Below are 13,017 nucleotides of genomic sequence, written 5' to 3'. Positions count from 1 at the left end.
AAATAACATAAATCAAGAAGAGAATCCTTTCCTTGATGGGTTATTTACTAAATAGATTTTACAGCAAAAATAATGTACATAAAATCCAGAATACACCACAATCATATTTACATATGATTATGGTATATTGTTTATTACATATATGATTATGGTATATTGAAGTACTTTTGCATGGTTTATGCATTGATAACAGTTGCAATAATGATTTATTAGAAAATATTTTTCAGCAATCTACCAACAATGTCAAATGAATGGTCAGCATTCCCCCCCCCCCCCACTTCTGGAAATGTGTTACATGAAATATATATGAGAATTCTGAGTGAATGCATCTATTAAAAGAAGTTGCAGTGCTAAATCATCTCACCAATGAAGATATAGCTGTGAATGGCATCCCAACGATAGGCTGTACCAATCACATGATGAGGAATATCATTTTGGGAGGTTGTTATCACATTGTTATATTTTCGTAACTATGTAAATACATTTATGATCTTAACAGATACAAGGGGGTGCTGAAAAGTTCCTGGTTTTGGGTAAAAGAAAATACAGAAGGATCAGTTAATTTTGATATAATTCAACATGTCCCCCTCTCAGATTCACACATTTGTTGCAGTGGTCCTTCAGTTTTTCTAAGCCCTGTAAAAGAACTCGGAAGGTTGGTCCTCCAGCCAGGCCCTTTGTGATACCCTTAAAGCCATGAACTTTCCAGCACCACCTCGTATATATATATATTACACCAGAACACGTCAAAACAGAAACTGACCACACAAAATTCAAGAAGTCTTTGGACAAATTTCTTTAAACAGTCCCGGACAAACCACCCACACCCGGATATGTCTCCGCAAACAATAACTCTCTGCTCGAATGGGCCTTGGTGCCCAAATCCTGAATTGAAAGACTTCACCAGGTGGTGCTATTAAGTTAGACATGGCCTGGGCCAATACTTGCCAAAACCTTTTTAAGTTATTCTAAGTTACATATATATATACATATGTCTATCTATATATATATATATATATATATATATATATATATATATATATACATACATACACACATATATATATTTGAATAACTTGCTATACTGATAGTTATTTTTGTAAAGACTACTTAGGTGTGTAGTTTCACGATTTTTTTAAAGAGAATTATTTTCCAAGAATATCAGTCATATGGCTTCTCTTCTGTATGTACATACTTGTGTCTGGTTAAGTTACCAGTGAGAGAGAATGATTTGCCACAGACATCACAGAGATATGGCTTTTCTCCTGTATGAGTGCGTTTGTGTTTAATTACATGATGATTCTGAGTGAATGATTTGCCACAGATATCACAGTGATATGGCTTCTCTCCCGTATGAATGCGTATGTGAGTAACCAATTCACTATTTCGAGAGAATGCTTTATCACAGATGTCGCAGTCATAAGGTTTCTCTCCTGTATGAATGCGTACATGAGAAGTTAATTCACCATTTCTAGAAAAGGATTTACCACAAATATCACATTCATACGGCTTCTCTCGTGTGTGAATATGTCTGTGTTTAGTTAAGTCACAATTTCCAGAGAAAGATTTACCACAGATGTCACAACAATAAGGTTTTTCCCCTGTATGAATGCGTATATGAGCGGTTAAGTTACTACTTTCAGAAAAGGATTTATCACAGATATCACAGTGATATGGCTTTTCTCCAGTATGAATTCGTTTGTGTTTAGTTAAATTACAATTCTGTGAGAATGATTTACCACAGATATTACAGTGATATGGTTTCTCTCCTGTATGGATCCGTTTGTGTTTAGTTAAGACCCACATCTGAGAGAAGGATTTATCACAAATATTACAGTAATATGGTTTCTCCCCTGTATGGATCCGTTTGTGTTTAGTCAAGACCCCACTTTGAGTGAAGGATTTACCACAGATGTCACAGTTATATGGTTTCTCTCCTGTGTGAATACGTTTGTGAGTAGTTAGGTTACCATTTTGAGAAAATGACTTTTTACAGATATCACAGTGGTACAATGTTTTTCCTATCTCTTTGAATGTCTCATCAGGAAAATCAATCTTTTTAGATCCTGTTTTATATTTTACCTTTTTCTCATTTATTTCGTTTGCCATAATTTTTCTTCTCTCACCACTATTTACAGATGATATTCTCTTTTACTTCTTTTATATTTTTTGTTCCTAAAAAATATTCTTACGGCTGTTTCCATTGTCTATGATCCTTGTTCATATCTGAAGGTTTTGTAAGTTTGTCCAAAGGATGTAAAATCATCTTGTACATATTGCAGACAATGAAGCCGAAGCCCCTTGCAAATAATCTTACTTGGTGGAAATATTTTTTTAGGAACTCTACTCCTGATTTATGTAAGCAGAGTTACATATCTTCTGCATAATCTCCCTTCGGTGTTTCAAAGACGATAAACATTGATAATGCATCTCGAAAATGATTTTTATGCCAATTACATTTGATATTCTGAAATAAAAGCGAAATAATAAAGATATAGAGAATACTTAAAAAGTAGGAATTTAATAGTGGAAATTTTACTACGTTTCTATATTGACAGACTTGAGAAAAACTGTAACAACTGGATTTTAGTTTTCTTAATTTACTAAAATTATATCAATGAAACTCGTGTGAAATTTACGTATTCACAGACAGCACCTTCACATTGAGCAATATTATAAATGTCAAACTACAGAATGGTACATAATAATATTCTTTCCTCTAGATTTCTTATAATCCTCACTGAGCAGATAAACAATCAACAGTATTCCAGCCATGACCAACCATAGTCCTTTCAGGCACTACATACCTCGGATTATATTATTCGATATACGCCTCCATTTCATGACGAGAAAATCAAGTTTCACGGAAACTTGGTTGCGTTTTCTAGCAGGTCTGAACCCCCCGAGTAGTTTATTATTACTTTGAAATTATCGTTGTAGCTTCTTTATGTGCAGCTACTTTAGGGACACGAAGAGGTAAGGTGTGAAAGTGAAATATACTTCCCTAAAGAGGAAAATATTATAAGTAAAGCCGAAACAGATTGCATGGAATGAAGAAAGCAATATAGACCTCCGACTAATTTTGGATCTTTTCTGTTTATTTCACTGAACCAATTTAAAAACAAAATCTACAAAGATGCAGTTTTAATTGCCAATTACGAAAATCTCGTTCTTTTCATACTTATGGGTTTGATGAAATAAGCAATGGTGTGATCCTCGTGTCAATACTTGAAATTTCGTTTGTATACTCAGGTATAAAATTCGATCAAATGTTTACAGTCGACACAACCTGTTTTTGATTTAAATAAAATGGAATTTATTTTCGATCCATAGTTCTCAGAAATAACAGATCAAAATTCCAGTTCGATAGTAGATCCTGTCTGTAAATATCGACATGACGATACACCTTTCTTCCAATGTTATTTACATGTTAGCAGTATTTCGTCTGCCGCTACGTCCCGAGTTCGAATTCCATCGAAGTCGACTTTGCCTTTCATCCTTTCGGGGTCGATAAATTAAGTACCAGTTGCGCACTGGGGTCGACTTAATCCGTCTGTTTGTCCCCTCTGTGTTTAACCCCTTGTGGGTAGTAAAGAATTAGGTATATTTACAGGTTCACTTTCGTTTAATTACTTCATCCTCCAACAGAAACCTAATTCCGATTTACACAATTACAACCTTAGAGAGCAAATCTTCATCAACTTACCGAGTTGAGATGTAAACAGTGAACTAGTTAGTGTTTTACCCTTTTACCAAACCATCTCCTCGTTAAATTGAGATTTTCAGAGGTTTTAATTAATAACTTTTAACTCTTTGACATCAACGTTTCAAGATTTTCAGATTTATTTCTTGTTGGTATCAAACAATGAAGCTGATATTTCATCTTCAGCCACAGTTTCGCTGACGAAATAATATGCGTGTGTGTAAAATATCAATTATCTCAAACAGTGCCCCTCGACTGGTTTTTGCATCAATTTCGCGAAATACAATTTTTTCACGGACCAGGAGATCATGCAGAAAATAAAACACAATAACTACATATCTACAAAAATGTGCTTCAACCGATTTTGTTTCCTCAAGACTTTCAGAAAAATTTATATTTATTTTAATGAAATTTTCTACAAATACTTTTCAGATGGTTTAGAATACGGATCTTTACCTTTTGACTTACAGATTTAAAAAATTAATTTTTTTGGTAGAATGTGTCATATACAACATCTTTTACTCTTAGCATACTTTAACGTGAAATTACTTCGTAAAAATAAATTTTTCTCAAAAATGCTAAGAGTAAAAGATGTTTTATATGACACATTCTACCAGTGTCCGAAGTTTGAAAGTGTTTAGTTACAAAAAAATATTTTAAAAATCTGTCGGCCAAAAGGTAAAGATCCTAGAATACAATTATATTGGAATTTAATATGAAAAACAAAAAAAAAAAAGGAAAAAAAAGGTGGACGCACACAAATGTTTTCCACAATTTCAAGTTTCATTTCATAGATATGTAATGTGAGTGGGTATGTATGTGTGCGTGCCCACAAACTATTTTTTACACATTAAATTCCGATATAATCGTATTCTGCATCACCTGAAGTGTATATGTAGAAAATTTAATTAAAAAATATCCATTTTTCTGAAAATTACGAGAAAACAAAGTCAGGGATGGGAGCACAATTCTGTTGGTATGCCGCATAATATATAATTTAATTATTATTTATATAATTCAAGTAATTAAAACATTGTATATTTTGAACTTTATTTCTACAATTATTACATTGCAATGTAAGGCGGCGAACTGGACGAAATGCTAAGCAGTATTTCACCCGTCACTTCATTCTGAGTTCAAATTCCGCCGAGGTCGACTTTGACTTTTATCCTTTTGGGGTCGGTAAATTGAGTACCAGTTGATGTAATCGACTACTCCCCTCCCTCAAATTGCTGCCATTGTGGCAAAATTTGAGACCTTTATTACATAGCCAGCTACTTACCACACAGCCACTCCTGCGCCATTAGTTGAGGTTTGTTTAAACATTGGCATTACTTTCTGTGGTAAATCTAACTTTTGCTTCCCTCCTTGCTAAATAAACTAGATGTCTAACTTCTCTTTCAGTTAATAGATATTCCTTGCTCCTCTCTTCCATTCTTTCCTAGGCCTATCTTCACTTACTATAGCTTTGTCTATTATACATCTCCAACACTACATCAGCTTCTGCTTGGCCATCTATAGATTTGAGATTTGGTCAACGGCATACATCAGGGTCTCATGTAAAAATTCCCAGCAGGTCCTATTCTCTTTCCCATACATATTACTTATACTTCTCTGAATCGAGATCTGGTTCTTACTCTGAATAAATCACTAGAATATGTTGAGTGATATGTCCTTCATTGTAGAAAGTTTTAGTATCCACAAACATCCATCTCATTTTATGGTAAGGTGATCAGGGAATGGGTCAGTTTCCTCAAGTTAGCATTGCAAAACTTTAAGTCAACTGAATCATAGACCCCCAAGAAACTTAATCACTCTTGATTATGTTTCAATATTCATAACCTCCTTGGTCATTGGGAGAGCCATCATGGTGTTGCTAAACGTTTCCATTAAAGTTGCAAAGCATGATTATGAGGTTATTGTCATCTATTATTGTGCTGTCTATAAGGAAGCCTTATAGGAAGGGGTTTTTTCTCTTGTTCATCTGTCAGTTCTGATTGTGGTGCATATGTGAAAATTACTATTGCTTATTACTGGTCTAAACTCAATAACTCTGAATGTATCACTTACTTTATCTACCTGTCTCTCTCTACCAACAATATGTCGATGCTACAGTGATGTTACCCAACCAGAATAATATGCATTTGTGTTTCTTCCTAACGAGAAAATTGTCCACTTTACCTCTTGCGTCTAGCATACATCTACTCACCACAGCACAAGAATCTCATCAATATTTCCAGACTGATTCTTAATTGTGCCAAAACTGATGATGTCAAACCCAAAACTTTGCTTCTGAAAGGAAGAAGGGAGAGTCGGAGGGTGCTTGAGTTGTTTCATGTCTATTTTCTGTCTCAGAAAGGAAGAGAGATGGTGCAACCTTTTGATAACAATTGAGGAAATTCCACACACGGCCAGATGTTCACACCAGGCCACCATCCACTTTGCATTTATATCAAATTTAAGGTTACGTTGATACAACCAACTAAAACATAAGTCATAAAGAATCATGCTTCAAAGAAAATTATATAAAATTTAGCAATAGCAGAAACAGCTTTACTGGGATACATACACAGATAGTCACACTACAATGTGCCGGTGGCACGTAAAAAGCACCCACTACACTCTCGGAGTGGTTGGCGTTAGGAAGGTCATCCAACTTTAGAAACTCTGCCAGATCAAGATTGGAGCCTGGTGCAGCAATCTGGTTTGCCAGCGGACGTTAAACGATGATGATGAATGTATACAAATGGATGCATATAACATCCAGGTTATATATAAGATATAGTAAATATATCCTGTATTATGTTAAGATGAAATATTTTCTTTTATAGTTATATCTTTCTTCCATTTCATAATAGTGTTAGGAGTTTGTTATCACACAGTTATATCTACTTCCTTGTATGAATACATTTACCACAGATATCAGTTACATGGCTTTTCTCTTTAGACAAGGCATTTATGTCTACTGAAGCTGCCGGCCTGAGAGAATGATTTACCACAGATATGACAGTGATATGGCTTCTCTCCTGTATGAATGCGTTTGTGCTTAGTTAAGACCCACATCTAAGAGAATGATCTATCACAAATATTACATTGATATGGCCTCTCACCAGTATGAATGCGTTTGTGTTCGGTTACATCACCACTTTGAGAGAATGATTTGCCACAGATATCACAGGGATATGGCTTCTCTCCTGTATGAGTTCGTTTGTGAGTAGTTAAGTCACTTGTCTTAGCGAATGTTTTACTACAAATATTACACAGATAAGGCTTTTCTCCTGTGTGAATGCATTTGTGTATAGTCAATTGACTACTCTCAGAGAATGATATACCACAGATATCACAGTGATATGGCTTCTCTCCTGTATGAATACGTTTGTTTTTGGTTAAGTCGCTATTTCCAGAGAATGATTTACCACAAAAATCACAGTGGTTTCCTTTTTTCATCTGTATGAACACGTTTGTGAGAAGTGAGGTTATCTTTTTGGTTTGATGAATCTTCTCAAACACAGCATACTGCCAAAGGCCTCGCTTACTTATTACTTCCGTGAGGCCCAATGTTTGAAGGATGCTTTTTATGTGCCTGTTATGTGACACTGACATTGGCCCTGACTACAGATTCGTTTGGCTTGATGGGTCTTCTCAAGCATATATTGCCAAAGGTTTTGGTTCCTTGTCATTGCCTCCATGAGGCCCAACGTTTGAAGATCATGCATTACCACCTTATCCTGTGTCTTCTTGGGTCCACCTCTTTCACAGGTTCCATACGCATCACATGGCCATACCAGCACAGTCGTCTCTCTTGCACACCACATCTGAAGCCTCTTGTGCCCAGTTTTTCTCTCAAGATGCTTACACTTTGCCATACATGCACACTGTAGTTTCCAGTTTGGAATTTCTGGATTCACCATTTACACTGGCTTACACTTATTATCTGATCCACAAATACTCATCAATATTCCTTGCACTTATCGTTGCGTTGTTGCCTTTATTGAACTCATAAAGCAAAATATGCCAAATATGTTCCTTTGTCACTTCTATTATAGCTTTGGAAAAAATAACTGTTAAATTCTAAAAATAAACAACCCATCATTGAAATCTCAAAGCTATGAGATAATGCATGATTAATTTAAAACAATTTAAATAAATAAATATTACATTTGACATAATAACCTGAAATAACCTGAAAGGGATGTACTACAACACAGAATGGAGATTTAAATATTTATTATGATGATGATGATGAAGCTGACACCAATGATTACAACATATTATATCACTCATTTAGAATTTATATTAAGTTTAAGGTTTCAAAGATGCTTGTAAATTAACATTCAGCTTAATCAACTCACAAATTATTTTATAAATGAAAAAAATATATAAAATTGTATAAAATCTTACTGACAGTATCATCCATTTCATAGAATTTCAAACAGAATATGCATAAGATACATAGAAGAATATATATCAGACTCTGTGTGTGTGTGTGTATATCCTATTTATTGTATGTCGAATTCTTGTCTTTAAATGGCTTGTGTATTTGCTCGTAACACAATAACTGTACAATGATGTAATTTATAATTTATGATAATAATATGTAAATATATTTTTGAGCATTTATACAAAATGTCAAATAAGTCATAGAATGTGTAATGGAATATGTATGAGTATTTGGAAAGCACCTAAGGCTTCCTCATCACTGTCGAGATAGTTGTGGTGTCGTACAAAATATAATGTTGAGAGGTTTTGATGACATCATTATATAATTTTGCTTTGTAAATTTAATAATGGTTATACAAGACAGGAATAAATAAATATCGAGTTCAGAGACAAATTTTGAGAGAATGAATCACAGCTATCAATTATACAGTTTTTCTCCTAAAGAGATGCACTTGTGTCTACTTAAACTACCTGTCTGAGTGAATGATTTACCACAGATGTTGCAGTGATATGGTTTCTCTCCTGTATGAATGCGTTTATGAGTAGTTAACTGACCTGTCACAGAGAATGATTTACCACAGATATCACAATGATAAGGTTTCTCTCCTGTGTGAATGAAATTATGAGTAGTTAAGTGACTTTTTTGCGAAAAAAATCTGTCACAGATATCACAGTGATATGGTTTTTCTCTTGAATGGATTCGTCTGTGTTTCGTCAAGTTACCACTTATAGAGAAAGACTTGCTACAAATATCACAGTGATAAGGTTTTTCTCCTGTATGGATGCGTTTGTGTATAGTTAAATCACTTGCTTTAGCAAATGATTTACCACAAATATCACAGTGATACGGCTTCTCCCCTGTATGAATGCGTCTGTGTGTCGTTAAGTCACCACATCCGGAGAATGATTTACCACAGATGTCACAGTGATACGGCTTCTCCCCTGTGTGACTGCGTCTGTGTACAGTTAAGTCACTTGTTTTAGAGAATGATATCCCGCATATATCACAGTGATAGGGCTTCTCTCCTGTGTGAATACGCTTATGAAATGTTAAGTTACCTGTTGCTGAGAACGATTTACCACAATGTCACAGTGATATGGCTTTTCTCCTGTATGAATACGGTTGTGAGTAGTTAAGTGACTTCTTGTAGAGAATGATCTACCACAGACGTCACAGTGATATGGTTTCTCCCCTGTGTGAATATGCCTGTGTTTGGTTAAGCTTGATCCTTGAGAGAATGAGATACCACAGATATCACATCGATACGGTTTCTCCCCTGTATGAATGTATTTGTGAGTGGTCAAGTGACCTTTTCGTGAGAAAGACTCACCACAGATATCACAGTGAAACGGTTTTTCTCCTGTATGAATACGTTTATGAATAATCAAGTGACTTCTTTGAGAGAATGACTTGTTGCAGACATCACATTGGTAAGATGCTTTTGCTTTCTTTCTCAGCATCTCATCAGGAAAACAAATCATCTTAGGCTGTGTTTTACATTTAACCTGATTCTCATGTAATTCATTTTCCATAATTTTTCTTCTTTCACCACAATATATGGATATTATTTTTTTCTCTTCGTTTTAATATTTTATTTCTAACAAATATTTCAGTGATGTATTTCCATTATCTGTGCATCTCTGCCAATATCTGAAGACGCTTGAAGTTTCATGAACATCTCCTCATCAAAGTTTGATTAAGAATCTCACAGTAACTTGATCCCAGAATCATATAATGGGTCCATTCAGTATAACATTTTACAGGTTTTAATAGTTAACAATAAAACTCATTGGTGCATCTTAAGTAAGGACTCCTTTACTGCAATATCACATGGTATTCTGAAATAATAAATAAATGGTTTAAGATATAGAGGATACTTTAAAAAATATGGAAGTAATAAACAAAATCTTACTACATACATGGAAAGTTGATAAGCTGTAGCTATTAACTTTTGCAAGTAATGGAACTTTACTTTTTAATTTGTAACTAAAAGTGCATCATTACAACCTTTTAAGAAGTCTACATGTTTGTAGATTACATCTTGTAGGTGTGGTTGTATGGTAAGACGTTTGCATCCCAACCACATGGTTCTGGGTTCAGTCCCACTGCAGGGCACTTTGGGCAAGTGTCTTCTACTATAGCTTCAGAATGACCAAGGCCTTGTGAGTGGATTTGGTAGACGGAAACCGATAGAAGCCTGAAATATAAATACCCTATAATAACAATCTTATCCTATAAATAAGGATAAGATTGTTACTTAAAATATCGATCATATCAGGTGGCCAGCATTGGAATAAAAACCTTATAGGTATTAATTATTATTAAAATTATAATTAAGGCGTATCTGAAAGATACCACCATTCTAGAGATAGCAGTCAAAATTTAACCCTAAAACCACTTCATAAGAAGTGGTTTTAGAGTCAAGTTAGTTAGTGAGGGCGACCAACAGAAAGCAGGACAACCAGTTCGAAATACCATCTCGACAGAACATCAAAGAGGGACAGCTTTGGAATTCACCAACGATACAGTTGTCCCGTCTACCACTCTCTTACTTTCGACAACATCACTTGCTTTATTGAGTTACGGCTGCTAGAACGACAGGGAATAGGTAAGTCTAGGAAAATATAACTCTCGTTATCTCGTAAGCTTACCCATTGTTTTTATACACGCCTGTACGTGGTGAGTTGGCTTTAATTATATGTAATGGAGAAATAAATATGTTATCTACAACTCCGGCCACTGTCTTTCTTTCATGGAATCAACATCATCTTCACCTTCTACATACACAACAACCATTACATACTGGTAACCACTCCATTACATATTTAACGAAACTATTTGACACAAACTAGTTTTCCGAATATGAACTGAGAGAACCACCACCAGTTCTTGTATGGATAATAATCTAACCATTTTGAATTTTTAAAAAATCATTCTCGCTCCCATTGCAACGTTTCCCCCACCCCGCCTTTTTTTGTCTTTTTCCAAACATAATTGTGTAGTTTTGACGTAAATGAAATGTTTAAATTGCAAATATACAAAACCTTTACCATGACTCATTAACAAAGAAGACTTAAAATATTCAGATCGATAATCTAAATTAAGGTAAGGAAAATAGATTCCTACAATAAGTAGGATGACGATGTGAAGGACGTTTTAGATGTTGCAGCGAACGGAATATTTAATGATAAAAACATACACTTTAGACACATCAAGTTGGTTTTGGTGACTTCTAGCAGCATATTGTGGGGTGGATGAAGTCACGATCACTATCATTCTTCTGTTTCATTTCCAAAAGTCCCCCTCCGAAGTCTCTCTCTCTCTTTTGTTAAAAATTGTTATTGCTATTTTTCATGTAACCTCGCTTTGTTTCGTCCTCGATTTTTTTCGTAAATCCTCAGCGATTTGATACCGAAACGATTATTATCAAAATGTTTTAGCGACATTTCGTCTGTATTTATATTCTGGATTCAAATTCCGCAAACGTGGACTTTTCGGGGTCGACGGAATAAATACCAGTTGAGCACCGAGATCCATGTAATCAACAAGCTCCTTTCGGTACTACTTGAGAACAGTGGTCCCAGTGCGCGCACTCGCGATAGCTAGTCATGACTAGTCGATCCTTACTTTGTGTTTTTGTGTTATTTACTGTTTGACACAAATTATTTACTTTGTGTAAAAAAATTATTTATTTTGTGTTTTATTTACTGTGCTAAGTAGTCGTTGTAGGATCGACTAGTCACGACTAGCTAGCGCGGATGCGCGACTACGCGCACCTGGACCACTGTTCTCAAGTAGTACCTTCCTTTCCCCCAAATTTTATAACTTGTGCCGATAGAAGAAAAGATTATTATCATCATAATTAATTATCATTATTTTCCCACAAACTCCTTAATTACTGAGTATATAATTACGTAAGAAAACCGTAGGACATGAAAATGATTCCAAGTTCACATAATTTGTCTTACGCCCCAAGAACCGAATATTTCAATTACACATGCACAATAATACAACGTTAATGCAAATCTTGGCTAACTTACCATATTTAGATTGAAATAATGAATGCCTGAGTTGTACTTTTACATAAAACAACGAAAAAAAGATTTAAATTGAGTTTTTTAAACGGTTCCTCCAGCACAAGACCACTGCACGTCTTCCATATTCAGCGGTAGTTTCGTAATAAAGCAATGAAGACGACTAATGTTATTTAGCCGCAGTTTCGATACGAAATAACTGCGTTAATATATCTATTTCTTTACTACCCACAAGGGGCTAAACATAGAGGGGACAAACAAGGACAGACAACGGATTAAGTCGATTATATCGACCCTAGTGTGTAACTGGTGTTTATTTAATCAATCCCGAAAGGATGAAAGGCAAAGTCGACCTCGGTGGAATTTGAACTCAGAACGTAGCAGCAGACGAAATACCTATTTCTTTACTACCCACAAGGGGCTAAACACAGAGGGGACAAAATAATTAAGTCAATTATATCGACCCCAGTGCGTAACTGGTCCTTAATTTATCGATCTGGAAAGGATGAAAGGCAAAGTCGATCTCGGCGGAATTAGAACTCAGAACGTAACGGCTGACGAAATACCGCTAAGTATTTCTTCCGGCGTGCTATCTTTTCTGCCAGCTCGCCGCCTTAACTGCGTTAATATATCAGCGTATTTCTAGCACACACATATTAATGTTTGTTTTTATGTCAAGTTATATGTAAAAACAAACAAGTCCACAATAAAGTGAAGGATTACCCAACACTTTTAGTGCAGTCCTCGTTTATTTAATAATTTTTTACAAAGGAAAGCTTAACAGCGACGTCGAAGTTTCGGCTTACTTCTTTTATCGTGCATGTGTAGGAATGTCTTTT

General features: G+C 35.2%; 2 protein-coding genes and 1 long non-coding RNA gene across 4 annotated transcripts in view; all 3 read right to left on the bottom strand.

The window, feature by feature from the left end:
- The window catches only part of LOC115222826 (zinc finger protein 98-like), a 31,222-nt gene that overhangs the window by 12,164 nt on the left and 6,041 nt on the right, over positions 1–13,017 (bottom strand). Inside the window, exon 3 of one of the 2 annotated variants that reach the window (XM_029793143.2) lies at positions 1,159–1,651. In XM_029793143.2, the coding sequence (XP_029649003.2) occupies positions 1,162–1,651 (490 nt within the window). In that variant the 3' untranslated portion in view covers positions 1,159–1,161. Of the gene's footprint in view, positions 1–1,158; positions 1,652–8,083; positions 8,786–13,017 lie in introns of those variants that run through there. The other variant, XM_029793045.2, reaches the window with a different exon arrangement.
- Positions 2,399–4,062, bottom strand: LOC118767445. Its single transcript, XR_005003367.1, has 2 exons — positions 3,707–4,062; positions 2,399–2,467 (listed from the first exon to the last, which is right to left on the bottom strand). It is a non-coding gene; the product is annotated as an uncharacterized LOC118767445 (long non-coding RNA).
- LOC118767443 (zinc finger protein 436-like) lies at positions 8,781–12,315 on the bottom strand. The gene is made up of 2 exons (XM_036512035.1): positions 12,185–12,315; positions 8,781–9,982 (listed from the first exon to the last, which is right to left on the bottom strand). Exon 2 carries the CDS (start codon positions 9,674–9,676, stop codon positions 9,194–9,196), a length of 483 nt encoding a protein of 160 aa, XP_036367928.1. The 5' UTR covers positions 9,677–9,982; positions 12,185–12,315; the 3' UTR covers positions 8,781–9,193.

Source organism: Octopus sinensis, linkage group LG21 (assembly GCF_006345805.1).
Source record: "Octopus sinensis linkage group LG21, ASM634580v1, whole genome shotgun sequence".
NCBI classification, from domain to species: domain Eukaryota; kingdom Metazoa; phylum Mollusca; class Cephalopoda; order Octopoda; family Octopodidae; genus Octopus; species Octopus sinensis.
Note: the sequence above shows the minus strand (reverse complement) of the source record. Positions and strands in the feature narration are given on the sequence as shown.

Coding starts and splice junctions, on each gene's coding strand:
- LOC118767443 (XM_036512035.1), bottom strand. CDS start 9,676: ATGGAAAATGAATTACATGAGAATCAGGTTAAATGTAAAACACAGCCT.